The sequence below is a fragment of the Convolutriloba macropyga genome, chromosome 2 (assembly GCF_964194025.1).
Source record: "Convolutriloba macropyga chromosome 2, txConMacr16.3, whole genome shotgun sequence".
Taxonomy (NCBI): domain Eukaryota; kingdom Metazoa; phylum Xenacoelomorpha; order Acoela; family Convolutidae; genus Convolutriloba; species Convolutriloba macropyga.
The window spans coordinates 71,943,486-71,961,287 of NC_134469.1; the positions used below are offsets into that span (position 1 = coordinate 71,943,486).

General features: G+C 34.5%; 2 protein-coding genes across 2 annotated transcripts; both read left to right on the forward strand.

Moving 5' to 3' along the window:
- The first annotated feature begins 5,429 nt into the window (after positions 1–5,429).
- On the forward strand, positions 5,430–8,491 carry LOC142335440 (uncharacterized). The gene is made up of 4 exons (XM_075383928.1): positions 5,430–5,526; positions 6,193–6,394; positions 7,521–7,668; positions 8,192–8,491. Exons 2-4 carry the CDS (start codon positions 6,255–6,257, stop codon positions 8,336–8,338), a joined length of 435 nt encoding a protein of 144 aa, XP_075240043.1. The 5' UTR covers positions 5,430–5,526; positions 6,193–6,254; the 3' UTR covers positions 8,339–8,491.
- A 4,662-nt stretch (positions 8,492–13,153) lies between these two features.
- Positions 13,154–17,594, forward strand: LOC142334987 (tryptase-like). The gene is made up of 3 exons (XM_075383315.1): positions 13,154–13,460; positions 14,502–14,601; positions 17,447–17,594. Exons 1-3 carry the CDS (start codon positions 13,163–13,165, stop codon positions 17,592–17,594), a joined length of 546 nt encoding a protein of 181 aa, XP_075239430.1. The 5' UTR covers positions 13,154–13,162.
- The last annotated feature ends 208 nt before the right edge of the window (positions 17,595–17,802 follow it).

A 17,802-nucleotide genomic window follows, 5' to 3' on the forward strand; every position in this document is an offset into this window, starting at 1 on the left:
GCTAAAAAGCTAAGTACATCTCAGGTGATTTGTACTTGCAAAAGATAGTAAACAAATTTCACCAATTTCTTGGCGTTTTCAGTGACTACACGTTGGGCAAAAAAAATTCTCTTGGTGTCAACTGTGGTTAATTCAGATAAAGTGACTTTAGTTTTGGATTCGTGATGATGCTGTCTTCAAGTGTTATGGATAAAACATTTCATTTGATTTTTGTCAAACATTTGGCCAATCAGTTGTTTTTTTTCGAGCGCACTTAAACCTTATTTGAGAATGCAAGATCTAAATGAGTTGAACAGGAATTAACCGGATAGTCTTAAGGCTATGTTTCCTTTAAAAAATTTAGTGTTTGAAAATTTGTTTGGGAATGGAATAGAATTTGAAATAAGAATATCTGAATTCATGTCGCTGTTTATTAAACTAGATGGCGAAATATTCTGGTCAAATCGGTTTTTTTTGCTCGGGACAATTTAATTAATATTAATTTTTTCAACTTATTATGAAATGTATTACACGGTTCTTTTTCAAATTTTAACGCCAAAACTTTACTAGACTACCCAGACCGAGAAGTTGAGCTCTGATTAGACGGTCTTTGAGCGCACACATTTTTTCAGTGCGCTTGAATTACATGGTCTGGAAAAAGCTTCGATCGCACTTTTGTCTGGACAATGGTCTGGAACTTTTCTGATCAAAGATCACTGCGTTCTGGGACGGTCTGATCAGAGGGAGTTTCAAGCACACAGTCGTCTTGTCAGATGCCGTTTCGAGCGCACACTATTCTGATCGGAATCGAAGTCGAGCAATTCTTTTCAAGGTGCTTTGACTGACAAATGTTGACTCTTCTAAGAGTCAAACAATACAGCAGCATTCTGATCAGAACAACATTGAATGAGCCAAGGGATACAGCTGTCAACTCCCGGTCCCCTTGTGAAAAGATTTGGAGTCACTGTACATCAAGACGTTTTTATGCAAAGCTGTCTAAGCTCATCTATTCAGTTGAAAACTTTTAGAATTAGCTTTTAGAATTAGCTCCATTTCATTAGAATTAGCTCCATTTCATTAGCAATACTTTTAGAATTAGCTTTTTGTTAGTTGAATATATGATTAAAAACATCAATTTCATGAAATGAATATATTATAGCGATGATGAGAGATTTATTCATGTTCAAAATCATTCTCTCGTCAGATTATTTTGAACGCACATTAGTCCAATAAGAAGCATAATGGAGCACACTTTTGTCTGACCATAGGCAAAACTGAGCGCACTTAGTTTGATCTGGGTCGACTTTGACAGCACTTCAGTGTGATCAGAGGCAGATTCGAGCGTACACTAGTCTGATTAAGGGGGTGACTTTCGAGCGCACAATAGTCTAATCAGAAGAGATTTTCTAGCGCATTTTAAGCGCACACGGAGCTTCGAAAGCACGATAGTTTAATCAGAGGACAATTAAGTCTGGGTTGGTCTGATGAGAGTTCGCGTTTGTTTGGGACGGTCTCATTAGAGGCCATTTCGATCTGGACCTCAAACTGGCTGTTAAATATGTCTGTCCTAGTGTGAGAACACCTGAAACTTTTATTTATTAATCATGATATTATTATTTTGACTTTTCCCTATCTATGTTTAGTTTGGTAGATATTTAAACCAAGAATGTGCGCAAAACGTTCTGCGCGACGTCACATTAAGCAGCGAGCCTCGTTTTTAGGTTCCCTGGGGGAATATATTGTTCTTTCCCACTGCACTGGCAAAAAATAGCAAAAAATCGAAATGTTAACCGGATTGACATAAATTCGAATATCTGTTTGATTGCATCTGTTTGAGGAAGTTCCAATGTTGAATTTAATGGGCTGCGTCACATGCTGACGGATGATTAAATAAACTGATTTCATTATTGTTGCCGACCACAATTTTTCTAATCAAGGATAAATCAAATTATATCTGTGATTAATATCCAGTCTGGAGTCAATTATACATTATTTTGAAATTATCATGTACTTTCAATATTTAAATTTGATCTTTTGGTTGAAAATTTTAGAACCGTTTTAGCAAAATTTTTTCAAAAGGTTTTAAATTCCTGCTCCTAATTCCCTTTAGTCAAATAACTTTGAGTGGAGATAGTTTTGCGCCTCTTTCAAAAAATGTTGATGAAGTGCGTTTCTGGTTGTAGCAAAACACAAAGCAAAACAACAGTTCGTTTTTTGTCAACAGGAAAATATATAGACATCAGCCGGCTTGACTGTTTCTAAAAAAGCGCATTAATATGAAGTGGACTGCCAAATCAATTGAAACTAGAGACTCTAGAATCTGAATCCATTAGTGCAAATGCGAAACAAAAGATTAGATCAAAATAAAGACAATTTAAAGTAGAATATTCAACGTTTTTGCAGAAAATAGGCTATCCTTCATTTTCCTTGAGTACATGTCTGTAAAATTGTGAACAGTTGATAATTAAAAGCTTTTAGCATAAATGACGGTTTTAATGAGCTAAGAGAGTCTTCTGCCGGTTTATAGGCTTGAAACTTACATGTTGCAAACATGATGAGTTCGCTTCTATTCAAGATGTTTAAGAAAAATAACTCTATTATAATCTCTATATTATGTGAAACTCTCAGGTGCTGTTTGGTGTTGTTTTTTGGGGACCAGAAAACGTATTTTCTGTAAAAAGATCAAATTGTTAAATTTTTTACTACCAATGATTCCTTTAATCAAGTTGGTCTCAATTGTTTTTTTTTACTTTCACAGTAAAAATTTCCACAAGAGTGAGCATACACAGAAAAACGAACTCGTAATTTGAAAAAAAAGCAACCGAATCCGGCGCGAAAAGGCAAAATTGGAAAAACCGTTCAGTTAAACATTCTAATTAGGTGGAGAGTCAGAACACAATTTTGAATGCTCCTCAAAAATAAGAAAAACAATGGTAAAATTGACACTTCACCAGACCAATGCTCCAATTCAGCACTTTTTATATTTAACAATCATTATTAATTGTTAAAAAATATCAAACAAATCAGTCTCAGAAATCGAATCCTGAAACATTAATATTAAAAAATATCAATGGGAAAGTATTGCGAGACAAAATATTCTCAGAAAAATTAGCCCATAAGAACACAAAAAACTGATAAACGCAAAGTAAGCCGACGTAAAAGCAAGAGAAAAATTATGTAATAGTTATGTAATTTTGCGTTATGTAGAATAAAGCATTGTCATACATAACAATTAAGACTGTATAATAATTGCTAATATAATGTATTCCAATGTACCAGCGAAACAAAAATAAGTTCATTTTTAAGCGAACTACTGATTTCGAGTACCATACGACCATTGTGGACAGGCGCGCCTCCAATCCGCTGTGGGATGTAATCTGGAAACTGTGGGTCGGTTAGCATGACGCGCACAAAGCTCGCCCACCGGGAAGAACTAAAATACGGCTACCTTGAAATTATTCAATTTAATTTAAACTTTTTTCAATTTTCAGCTTCCATGCTTATCCGCTTGCTTGATCGCCACCGAGAAGACAATAATCTCATCAAAAACAAACTCAATCAACCATATTATTAAAAGCATAAGTACCAATAAAAGACACTACGCACTAATTATACGTATGATCGTAAGCCAATAATCTAATTAGGCTACACTATTATTAAGGCAATCACGCTGCTATATCTCAAAAATTGCTTTTTGAAGCTTAAATTTGATTTAATGTTGAGTTTGATCAATCAGGAAAATCAGAAATCTAATTTCCAATTTATGCTACTTGAATATCGGTACGTTATTGAAACAACTATTTTTTTATCTTTCGAAACTTTCCTGTAACTGCATTCTTGGTTTAAAAAATCAATAGTTAAATTATCTAAATCATTTTTTGTTCAATATTTTTAGTTTTATGCTGCAAAGATTGTACCTACAGTACAAAATATAACAAATCAAGTGTTGAAATTTTTTGAAAGATTTTTTTTAAATCTGGCAAGAAATGAGAATTTGTATTGAAACGTACCTTGAAATGTTCTAATCAATTTTGTTTCGGAAATCTTGCAACTGAAACAATATAATTGGATCATTAATTCTTATTGGTGAAAATAAAGTTTTGCTGCCACTCTACGACAAAAATACGAAAAATTTATAATTTGAGAACATGATATTAGCCACTGCAATGTTTTCGATCGATTTCAGTTTGAAAATCAATTAAAACTTTTTTGTCAAAACACGAAAACTTGTTAGCATATCTACTACCGGTAGCGAACAGAAAAGGAAACGTTGTTTGACTTAAGAGTCCCAGAAAAACAATTCCAGACAAAACACTCTTGGAAAAAATGTCGTAAACCACACTTTTTTGCAAAAAAAAACATTCTGTCACTACATACTGCAAAAATCAGACAAATCGGTCTCATAAAAAAATGATTTTAATCTAATCATCGACTCAAACCCGTACAAACCAACGAACACGCACAATGAAGGAAAATTGAGTTTTGAATAAATTCGTAGAGCCTAAATTTACAATTAAACTTAGCAAAACACTGTTGTTGCCAAACTGTATGTTTTTGAAGAAAGAGTTCGGTTGAATATTAATTCATACCAATTAGCAAAAAAATCGCAAGTCTGACAATAATTCAGGGTTTTTAATTGTCTGCAAATTATATTTGCGTTTAATTGTTGCGTACACGGGACTATTTTTTCTGGGAGAGTTTTGTCTGCATTCTTTGGGCTATTGTGTCAAAAAATATTTTGCAATTTGAGGTGGTTTAGTCTTGATGTATTTTGTTTTTTGGGTTGCTTTGTCTGGTACAATTTTGCATATATGTTATAACTGGTACTGCGGAAAATTGGCGTTGCGCAGTAAAGTTGTGTTTAGCAATTGTTATCATCGGAGGATTGATTTAATTTTTATAGTCGTTGATCAAAACCAAGATTAAATTTGTTTAAACTACGCTATAGTTAATATATTTTTTTAATTAATTTTGCATATGATTGCTAGAACTTCCACAAATGTTTACTGATGCATCATATATACACAGTTGCAGAGACAATTTTCATTATTCTTGATTTTGGTGATTTTGATTATTCAATATTTTGCACTTTTAATTTTTGCAATATTTTGCTGATATGCTGATGTGCATCTCAGATGTTTGCTGATGTAAAATGTACACAAAGAGAAACCTCTAATGAAGTGAACCAAATAAATTCTTTTCCTTTGCCCAATTTCTCGTCAAACTGTTTGTTCGTTGCATTTTCTAGTCTTTTTGTTTACTAATAGAATATGTTTGGTAAACAAACAGGAATGAAGGAACTTTTGACCCGATTTTGTTTCATTAGCAAACTATCATCTTTTGCTTGAAAATTACTTGCAAGCATTTGTTACGTGCTACTAAATAGGTTTAGAACATAATTCAGCTTCGAACGAATGGAATAATAGCATCTGAAACAAAAACTAATAAAATGAAACGTTTAGCTCCAATTAGAATCAATAAAGAAACTATTTGACATGAAAGAGTGATCAAATAATCTCATTTGCATATTTAAGTTTCTCTAAGCAGGTTAGTACTATTTAGCTGCGTTGTTTGTGTTTTTGAAATCCATAGAATATACGCCCATAGTAAAGCTAAACAAGCCAAATCTCCAGCATAGAACCATTAATAATGGGCATACAAGCGTTTTCTTTTAGTCTTAAACTCATTTTTGAATCTAAAAAATTGGTTTCTATTAAAGAATTAATCTAAAAAAATTACAAAAAAATTCAACATTTACCACAAAAGGGCTAAGAATTTCATTATATTTTTTCCCATGTGAAAAACATATTCAAAGCACTCCTAAAACGAAAAAAAAATGCGGAAAACGTGTTGGTATGTGACTAAATAAGGAAAAAGAAACAAAACATTCAAAAAAGTGTCTACCAATGAATAGTTTCTTGCTAAAACAGTTGATCAAACCACTGTTTCTCTATCAAAGCGTCTCAGACAACTTATTAATTTATGCTATTAATTCACATAAAAATTAAAGAAAGCAGTTTTCCTATTGTCTGCGTAATCAAGGAGTCAGAGATTTACTACTCAAAGATTTTATTATCACCGTTTTCGAAATCAGACAAGCAAAAACTACAATCTTCGAAATGATCTTCGAGCCACTAACGACCAGATATAAATCCTCGTATACTTGCTGGATCAGTTGACAATGAAGTACAAAAGATAAATTCTCCTTTTCAGACAAGACAGAAGAAGAGAACCCAGTTTGTCAACTGTTAGAAAAATTGCAGAAGAAATTAAGAATGGGCAAGTGGTCGTATGGACTGTTGAACCCGGCAGACTGTCTGGATGACTGGAAACTGTGTCTTCTGACCTACTGCTGTCCTTTCGCCCCTTTTGGACTGGCAGCTGACAAAATAATGAGCCAGGGAGATGGATACAGGTCAGCTGTAATTCTGACTTCCCTATCTTAGTGATGTTTCTCGCACCACCTGATCAAAGCGACAGAAACAGATTGTTTCTGGCACACACATATATATTTATATATATATATATATATATATATATATATATATATATATATATATATATATATATATATAACCCCACAGAATTGAACCCCCCCCCCCTCGGAAAAAACCCTTTTTCTCACATTAAATATTAGTTTTGCACAATAATCATTACTTAGACTTTGGTTACTCATAGTTTATGAACCTACCAAGAATCCTGCAATGACACTGTACTTAGATGACACTAATTTGTTACAATTGAAGCAATCAGATGTGACTCGACTTGAGCAAGGCATAAAGAACAAGTTGACACTGAGCTTTGAAAACTTATAACATTCAGTTTTGTAGATTTTCTTCAAATAATCTTACTCATAAAATGGTGGTCGACGTTTCACCGATTTTTGGTGATATAGATAAGTGAAAATCAAGTCATATTGAAAAATCATGTCTCAAATTTATTATAAAATTTAGAAATTATAGAAGTAATGTATCACGATTATTTAGCAATGTCTATTTTGTCGTTTGTGAAAATCGGGTAAATTCAGGAAAGGATTGAATTAAGTTCAACTAAGAGATGTGTACAATTGTCAGGTTAAATTATACCAGCTGCTATTATGAGCATCCCGAACAATTTGCTTATTAAAACAGCTGACTACAAAGACTCTCTTTTCACACAAAAAATTGGTTTATGAAACACAAATATCGGAAGTAGTGATTTCACCTTTCAAAAGTTCCACCCATCTTTCAAGTAATGTTTGTTTAAATAACAATTTACGGAGAATTTTCGTGACTAATAGTTTGCATGTAATGCAACGCCCTCCAGCTGCATAAAAACCAACTTCTAAATAGAAAAACTTGCCTCAAAACATCTGTAAAAACTTAGATTCTGTTATTTCATAAAGTTTTCTTCTGTCAATTTTATAATAATTGCTCTGTTAACTGGAAGACCTCAGGGTTGGCATGACAATACGGGAGATTCAACTGGCAGAATCAATACAAGAAATTAATACAACTCAGGAGAATCATTTCACGATGTACAGGATGTTGTCACGTGTTTAGGTGCCTTGTGATTGCGAACATCCCAATAGTGAGTATTGTAGTGTTGCCTTGTTGGCGTGCCCATATAAGGAAGGCCAAGGGTGTGGACGGGAACTTTTTCTTCGACTGTTGTGCCGCCTATTGCTGTCCATGCTGCACTATATACCAGGTAATCTTCATCACTGTATAACGAAAAATGAATGAAAACTTAATCAAAATACAAAAGAGAAATCGAACAGATGGCAAAGGAAAAGTTTGTCAATTTGAGTAGGTTAAGGACGTTTTGAATTGTTGTGTTTGTTGTTTTTTTTCCAATTAAAGCTACCGAATTATAGCTACCATTCAACTAAATTTTGGCCACCATTACGGTATATTTAGGGTAATGGGGGAGCGGGTCTATACGCTAAAGCACCACGAGACGGGGGGGGGGGGGGCTATAATGATACGAAAGACCCGATTTTCCCTATTTTCTTGCCTGATTTTGCGTTCTTTTCTGTTGGTTGCACTCGCTTTGCAAAAGAAAAAACATGCAACCAACATTAAAAGAGTATATAACCAAAATATTTTATGCAGTGAAAACAATCTCAATTTAAACGCCCGTACTAGGGCCCGAATTGAATAGTAAAAATTTAAAAATCTCTTGAAATAAATTAATCAAAAGGTCTTGCCAACATTATCGGTTTGCTCTGCAGGGTAGCCACGAGGCAGGCGTGAAGGGGGAGTCTGAGTGGGATAGGACTGTGGAGATAATGAAGAGGGGGTACGAGGGATTCGACCCTAAGAAGGAGGCGGAACGGGCGAAGGCCCAGGGCAAGGATGCGGCCAACAGTGTCAGTTAAAGACATCAAACTCAATTATAATGCACCCAAAAGTGGCAGTACTGAATATTGCCAAATATTTTATTGATGAGCTCTATTATTGCTATACACAGAAAGTGTTTCAGTCATCGTCAAGCTGTTAAAGAATGTGAAATTCAATTGTTTCTAAATTTATCTGTTATCCTTCAACACTAGAAGACGCAAGCACGCACGCACGCACGCACGCACGCACGCACACACACACACACCACACACACACACACACCACACACACACACACACACACACACACACACACACACACACACACTTACACACACCAAGCCGCACCACACCGCACGCACACACACATTTACACACACACACATGCACCCACAAACACACACCCACACACGCATACACACAACCAAACACACACACACACACGCGCGCGCGCACGCACATACACACAAACACACAAGTTCTCTCACTAACTCAATCACTTTCTAACTCTCATACTGTCTCACTCACTCACTCACTCACTCACTCACTCACTCACAAACACACTCATACACACAGACATACACAAACACACACATTAGCATGCACACAAACACACAAATTAATCACTCACTCTATCACTCTCTAACTCTCACACTGACTCACTCACTCACTCACTCAGTCAATCACTCACTCACTCATTCGCTCACTCATTCACTCACTCACTCACTCTCTAACTCTCACACTGACGCACTCACTCACTCACTCACTCACTCACTCACTCACTCACTCACTAACTCACTCACTCACTTACTCACTCACTCACTCACTTCCTCATTTACTCACTCACCCACACACATACACACACACAAACACATAGAGTCAAGCATAGAAGCAAAAAACACGGTTCTTCTCTCACTCGCTCACTCTATAACTCCCACACTGACTCACTCAATCAGTCACTCACACTCACTCACTCACTCACTCACTCACTCACTCACTCACCCACTTGCTCACTCACTCACACACACATATATACACACAAACTCGCGCACACAAAACGCGCGTGCACACACACACAAACAAGCAAAAACCAAACAAACAAAACTCCACATGCACACAAATAAACTAACAACCATATAAACCAATTTCTTGATTTTTTGATTAAATTAACTTGAAACACAGTTGAAGGGCCCCTAACAAAGATAAAAAATTCATTGATAATCATCACGAAATTGTTTTCAACGCTGCTATAAAATGGACTTTGAGTCTGGTCTGATTTACGATACCTAACATGCCTTAGGTTTATTACATCTTAGGTATTGTAAATAAGACCAGACTCAAAATCCACTTTCTTGCAGCGTTGAAATGCATTTCGTCATGATTATCAAAGAATTGTTTTTTTGTTAGAGGTCGTTAGCATTAGTACTTAAAATTTCGTCATGCTCACTTCTAAAAACTTTGGACCCTTCGACTATATTTTGAAAGAATGTTGAAAGTTTGGCGGGATCTACAAGTTAAAAGGATGACAATCAATGACTTTATCATTTATCCCAAGCTTTGAAATCAAGCTGAGTTGCCCTTTTGATGAAAGGGTTCCGGATGAAACATTTTGGAGAGAATTCTTGAAATGGATAAAAAAAATTGTTTTTTGAAATTTTAAAAACTTCGAAAAATTTCTCAATTGGCAGCATTCTTGTTAATTCATCTTCAAACAGATTACTTTCCAAAAAACCGCCATTGATAAGGACTAAGATTGAACAAAATGAAGTGCAACAATTCTTTAGTTTGAAATTGATAAAAATGAAAAAAGAAGACGATTGAATTGCCAGACAAAAAGTTTTCCTGTTTCCGGTAACGTAAAACAACTTCAACAAGTTTTTTATTTTCAAAATGTATAGAAATCTGAACACAATCTTGATATATTTTATCAAAAAAAGAAAACAAGGACGGGGTCGTAAAATGCCAAGACAAATAACAAAGTAATGCATATACATCAAAAATTGATGCTGAGACATCTCTGAAAATGTCTTCAGTTCAGTAGTTTTTGCAGAATATTTGTTAAAAGGGGAATAAAATCAAAGGATCTGCGCTTAGTTTGTGTCTGATGCTAACTACTCCGTGAGTACAGTTAAATACTTTGCTGTGACTTTGATAGTTTCTGATGTAGTCGAGTGCTCTTATAACAAAAATTTTCAAAGCTAAAATTTTTGAAGCTGAAGTTGGCTAAATTATTACTTGTTGCAAAACCTGCAATTTTTATAACATTTCACAAATTTGTTCATATATGTTAAGAAACTGAAAAAAAGTCTATATGTTAAGAAACTGAAAAAAAAGGATGTTTAGTTTGGGTAAAAAGAATAACTTTCATGATTCGGAAATAAAACCTCCTCTATCAGATGCTGTAGTTCAAGCATGATTTTGAGCTTAGCCAAATAATTCAAAATTAAAAATGCAAAAATTTGCAACGTACTATGACCACAATTCACCTGACCAGACAGTGCAAAGCTATGTGACTTGACAGGTCATTTTCACGATAATGAAAGCTGACAACTTACAAAAACTTGTTCTAATTTCAACTGATTAGCCTCAAAAAGTTTATTTGATTTGAGTAAATGGAGTTAAACCAAAATAGAGTCAAGACTTAAACTAATTCCATGTCAGATTATAAAACACAGGTTGATAAAACTGTCAGACCAGAAAGAAATTCATCCAAGCGCAGTATGAATAGCAGGCAAATTTAACCTTTTCATAACATAACGTTCAGAATGCAGGGATACCTTTGAAGCCACGAAGTTGTTTTTGCATTTTAAAATCATTTTGAATTCTATGTCTCGTGATTTTTGAAGAAATTCTTGACTTTATAAGTTTTGTAGTTTTCACCAACGTAAAAAATTTTCATGAAAATGCTTATAATTTTTAAATGTGGAGGAGTATGACAAAGATATGTCAAAACCATGAAAGCTGACAGACAAAATATATTCTAAAACTTAAATAACGCTACCTGCAACAAACTTGAGGTCTTTTCTTACATAACAATTCGAAATTGTTAATTAAATTGTTCATTAAAATGTCCTTATCATTAATGTCCTTTATTTTGATTGTTAGTTTCGGGCCAATTCCTTCCGCCTGAAAAACCGGGGAAATTGCCACGAAACGTCAAGAAAACTTCAAAATAGTGAACAATTATATAATGATTCTATAAAAATGTGAGAATGCTGTCAAATTAGGACAACGTCACTCTAAAAAGAACTCAAAGAAGTCGGTTTTGTTTCCATTTTTTTTTCCTTTTATTTAGCGAATATTGCTTAAAGGTAACCTAAATTTATTTCAGCCGCTTTTAGAGTCAACACAAAAAACAAGAAGGAATACAGACAACAGCAAAAAAATAGAGCATCATTTTGATTAAATCAACTCTTTGCTCTTTTTGTTGATTCAATAACAAAACCATTATAGTGAGAGTAAAGTTTGGCACCTTTGTGGGTTGCGACCCTACAATCTCTTAATTGACAGCAATCCTGTGAGACAACCGGTCCACACTGTGAGAGTCATATCATGCTATATATATAGCTATCATTTCCAGCTTCAATTATCTACTAGAAAGTATATTTTAACTGTTTAAATAATATAAAAACTGAGTATTAGCTTTTAATCTGTAAAATCTGTTTTAGGCAAGAATAAATGATTGAAGATTTTTGGGGCCAGATTTATAACCAGAGGTGTTCAATGAAAGCAAAAACAAAAAAGCATACTATATACAAAATAAATTTTCATCGCAAAAACAAAAGAAATAACACTAAACTCAAACCAATAACAGTTCATATCCCTAAAATTTTCTAATAAGCTACCATTCATCAAATATTGCATTGATGCAACTGTTGTTAAGCAGTGGGAAATTGTTGTTAAGCATTGATGCAATGGTTGTTAAGTTTTCAAAAAATTTTAGGACATTTTGTATTTGAGATTAAGTTTTTAAAATATAGAACTAATGACAAAAGTGCACTTGCATCACAGCCAAACCTTTAGAACTCATTTTGTTTATTGTCATCAGGTGAACTGCTTTTAAGCTTCATAACAACCTATCATTGGCCAGAAAAATAATGTTCGCATACAAGAAGTCATTAAGCGGTCACTTATGAATATCATGACTAAATAGGATGTAAATCTTTTACATCATAGTTCTGAAAATACTGAAACTTGATGAGTTCATTTTGTAATATGATCGCGACGAGTGGAGAAATTTGTACATGTTTTTACTGCGGTTGCAATTGTTGGGCCAGGTGTAGCACATTTCTTCCTGGTGAAAACTCTAGCGCACAGTCCTTAACTTACACAATCAACAAGCATTATCTGAAAGTGCATAAATTGGTTTTAGTTTGACGATTTTGTCTATATTGAGCTGAACACAGGCCAAAAGTTGCTTTTCCGACCTTGTTTGGTTGCATTTTGGCATATATTTCACATTACTATTTTACATTATAATCTTCTGTTTTTTGGGCCCTACTACTGCCCCCAATGAGTTTTTGTAATTGATCTATCAAGTTTGGTGTTACATAGGACAATCATAATCTTTATCATCACCTTGAAAAATAACTTCTTGAGTTGAGAGCCACAATATATATACAAAAGTCACTTTTAAAAGTTGAAGAATTGAGATATTGCGCTTTCTGTAACCACCAGAGGAGCTAGCTATATTGATTTTCAAAGTCTATTTACTATTTTTTTAAAAAACTTTATTAGACTAATAGCAAATCATTCTCGATAAATTTTGCGACATTTGTAGGTCAAGTCCGCAAAACTGTTGCCCTTCTTAGACATTTCTAGATATGAGATTCACCTTCAAATCATAACCAAATATAACTAGCAATGAATCTAACCAACAAACTATTGAAACTGGTGTCTATATTTGCATTGGTGAAATCAAGTACAGAAAAAACAGTTTTGAAAAGTGGTGCAACTCGAACCGGGAGGCATTATAGCAATATTAAGGAGATCAATGTGTCTTCATCATTGACATGGGGTATAGTGAACGGGATCCCAAGTTTGAAACGTCAATTCTTTGTCCGAATATTGATGTTGGAGCACCCTGGGGGCTTCTGTGGGGGTAGTCTTATTGAAAAGCAGTGGGTATTAACGGCAGGACAATGCGTACATGGAGTCGCAAGTATGTCATAACTAAGCATTGACATTTTCAACAATCGCCTACCCTTTGCTACCCCTTGAAGCGAATTGCCTCCCCCTCCAAACTTTACTCAATGTTATATAACACAATAACTCAAGGTTTGCACTTAAGCCTGCGTTTCAGGTAAGTTGCGATTGGTCAATAACTAGGTCCCTAATTCTATTCAAGAATCGACCCCCCCCCCCCCCCCCCTCACGCACTCATTTTGCAATGGAGGGGAGGAGGATTTGTTGAAAATACCGCTATGCATATCTTATTCTTTAACACTACTCTTTACTTCCTGGATTGGCCACCATAACAGAAACTTACAAATCATAGAACGCCAATTCAAAATGCCTAAAAACCAGTACAAATTGAACGGCCATTCTTAAAAACACCATAAACTTGAACAAAAATTTGGAATAAAAAAAGTTTGGACAAAATAGTCACAGACAAAATGATCCCAGATAAAAAAAGCCTGGGCGTAATTTTCTAAAGAAAGCAGACAAAACCGTCCTTGACAGAATAGCCACAACCAACCATCGGACAATATGCATATACATCAATTGACAAATAGTTCATGACTAAAACCGACTGTTATGTTGCAAGAATCTTGCAAATTGTACATTATGATGACAGAGTATTGAAAGACAACCGTAATTGGCCTAGGAGTTACGCATACGCTTTCCTTCAATTCTGATGATATCCTGATCACAACGCAGCTTTTGTCAAACATTGATTGGAAGCAGACATTTTTGATTTAATATTAGTCCGTATCAAGGAAAAAGAATAAAATCAGTCCCATAGATTATTGCAATTATTTGGTAATTGTTCGGAGATGTTTTGCCATGGCTGTTCTGTCCGGGCCCTCTTTGTTAGAGCTGATTTCGAAGACCTATCTATTGTCGTTTTTCATTGGCTATTTCGGTGAGCACGTTTTTATTTTTTCATGGGTATTTTGAGCAACATTATTTCTGTGTCTATGATCGCCGTCAGATAGATACCAATCGGAATTTCTCTGTTTATAAATTTTGTTTGCTTCAGCTGACAAGATTAGTGTAGAGCTGTCGGATTTCAATTACCCATCTCGGGAAATATCAAAAAGCAGATTCTTCTTTGTCCACGCTGTCTTCTACCCTGACGAGTAAGAAGCTTCATGTGATATTATTTTTCAAAGCTGTTTTGTCCTGGTAGCAATATACAAATTTGATTTGGTACAACAAGCGATTGATTTTCAAAATGTGCCTCTCGAAGGCTCTAAAAATAATATAGATATCTACTGAGGTTTGGAATCATTGTTTATAATCGTTCCAACCCTCAAATTTTTTGCGAGCATGGAGCTCTATATATGTTGGTTTTTTTGGTGGGTCTGAATTTGACCAGTCAATATACTTTGCTTATCATTTTTTGCATGTTTTGCATGACTAATCCATATCCACGTAAAGAAGTAGCTTAAAATTTTTTTGAAAAACTTGTTGAAAAATTGAAAAGCTCATTACGTCGCCAATCCTACATTTTGAGCAAGCAATATTGATTGCTGAAGTCAGCATTGTCCACTCTCCCATCTTTTAAGCTAAGGCTTTATAGGTTTTCGCAGACAACAGTAACAGCAAGGGTAACTAGTTTAAAATTGCTCAAAACTGAAGGAATTGGTCAAAAATGTCCGCAATTGCGGAATTTGATGACGCGCGAGAAAGGTGGACAGATTATTGTCACTTTTGTCCTCAAAATTGCATCCTTAATATCCACGCTTGAGTAAATACTTTCCGCGGTTTAAATGTCACAATTTTCCACAGTTTTTAATGTCTTTGTCAATATAGTCAGGGTCGCCATTGTCCGCAACTTTAATGTCACTATTATTCACAATTATTGTAACCATTAACGGTGTCTTTATTATCCGCAACTTTATGTCACTATTATCTGCGGCCAATAGTTAGAAATTAGCTAAATAATTTTAATTGCTTTTAATTGTTTTAAATTTTGTTTCAGAAAGAAAGGAAACTATCGTTTCTATGGTGTCGGGATAGACTCTGAGTGCAAAAGCTGATAGACGAAAGATCACTACCCGAGAAATAACTACAACAAATGACTGATGAACAGAGAGATAACTACTACAATTCACTTATGAACAAGGAGTGATGAATAATGACTGATTGACTGTATGACGGATTTTTCATAAAAATCCCTCAGTCAGTATTTTCTATTAAATCATGACATCTGTAAATAAATACATCCACTTGTTTCTTTTTCTTTTTGTTGGATCTGAGAAAAGCCATATGAGAAATTACACTTTATGAAAAACCATGTTAATCATGATGTTCATGAGTTGGGGATTTATCCACAGGTGAGGAATTTTTTTCAAATTATTCGACGATTGGGTTGATAGTGAAGTTTAATGAAGAAAATTAATGAGAAAAAAAATAAATAACACAAAGAAACGAGTCAAAAACAGAACAGAATCAATAACATGAACAGAAAAATAAATAAAAAATAATTGCTTTCGATTGAGTTTTAGTTTTCATCAAGTTTTTTCACTTCTTTTCTGACAAACTCTTCTTTTGAGTTTTCTTTAACTGACTGGAACAATTTTGCTCACATTACTCATGGCTTTGGGTAATAGGGTCTCACTCTTGTCTCAGCTCTGACTCTGTCGAATCGAGCAATGGCAGCACTGAGGGATTTTTATTAAAATAATCTTAAAAACCAAACTTATCCATGCAGAAAAATCACTGTGGAGTTTTATTAACATAATGAAGAAGCTAATTTTATCTGTAAAATAAGAAAAAGAGCACTGAGTTTTTTCTTAAATTAATCAAAGACTACTTTTATCTATGAAGGAAAACAGCATTGAATGTTTCGTATTTAAATAATCAATTAGTGTTTGACGCCCTTAAAATGATTGCCACTGCGTCCAATTAACTCTCAGATGATCTAAAATAACTAGCGGTGAGTTAATTGCAGCTAACTTTTTGTTCACTCTGATCTAAATTCGGGTAAATGCTGACAAATTTCTCTCATTTAATTTGAAGTTTATAAATTATTCAATTGCCGCAAAACAAATATAGATCGCAACATAAAACTAAAGTGAAATGAATACGTATGCTCAAAATTAGGGACACTTGTGTCCAAAAAAACGTGATTTTTTAAAGATCAGTGACGGACATTTGTAACGATTGTCCGCAAGTTTTCTTGTCACTGTTGTCCACATTTTAACCAATTTTGTCCCACGCGAAGTGAAGTGACAAAAGATTGTCACTCGTGTTCGCCGACGCGGACTCAACTGATTTTGTAGGATTGGCGACGTAATGTTAGGGAAATTGAATCAATCTTTGAAAAAAATGCAAAGTTCTTTTTATCAATGTTTTACCTCCTCACGCTTTGCAAATCATTAGAAACTAATAAAGTATGAGTTTGATTCATTTAATATTGAAATAGTTTTCGGTGTCATGAAATCAGCAGAATTAGAGTTTCACAAGTGTTTTTTTTTAACAGCAAAGACTTCTAGTAGACACATTTTATAGTTTTCGCAGAAGTTTTGGAAGTTGTCCTATCTTTGAACCAAAAAATTTAATGTTAAAAAATTTCCATGGGTATGTCTGACTTGATACAAACATTTTCCAGAATGCTCTCAATCTTGTTTCTACGGTTTTCCTTTACCTGCATAATTTGGGTTGGAAATGCCTTGCATTAAGTGGGTGTTATCCCAGGTCTGAGACCTCAACCTGTCAAGAGCAGTCAAAAAATTTTCTTGGTTTATCTTGATAAGATCGTTCCAAGATCTCATGAAGATTCACCATGAAATGCTGGTATTTCAAGTTCTTTGCAAGATACTTCAAGTTTTGCAAGAGATGTCAAGTTCAAGCATGTCTTTTCAAGGTGTATCAGGTTTCGATTGACTGGGTAGCAAGTCAACTTCTCATAAAGTTCACTGTTACATAGGCGTCTTAGCGTTAGTCAACATTGCATACGTACTTTTTTTGTTTATTTAGTTTTCAGGTTGTGATCGGCGATGCACCCCGTAGCGATCTAGCTCTGTTGAAACTGACCGAGTCTGTTGAGGGCGGTGACTATGAAATTATCCAGTTGTGCCAACACGAAGCAACTCAACCTACCGGACCCCTTGGAAATCGTTTTTAATTAAGTTTTTATACAAAGACTATTTTAACAACAATTGTTCGTCAGGGTTTTTTTGATACAGTGTTTCTGATATAAGTTGATTTTAATTATTTAAATTTGTTGTTTTTTTAATATCGAGCCTTTGTCCTGAACAAAAAATTGATTTAGATTTTTCAAGATCAGAATACCCTCTGAGCTGCTTTGAAACAACATTACAAACTTTTTAAAA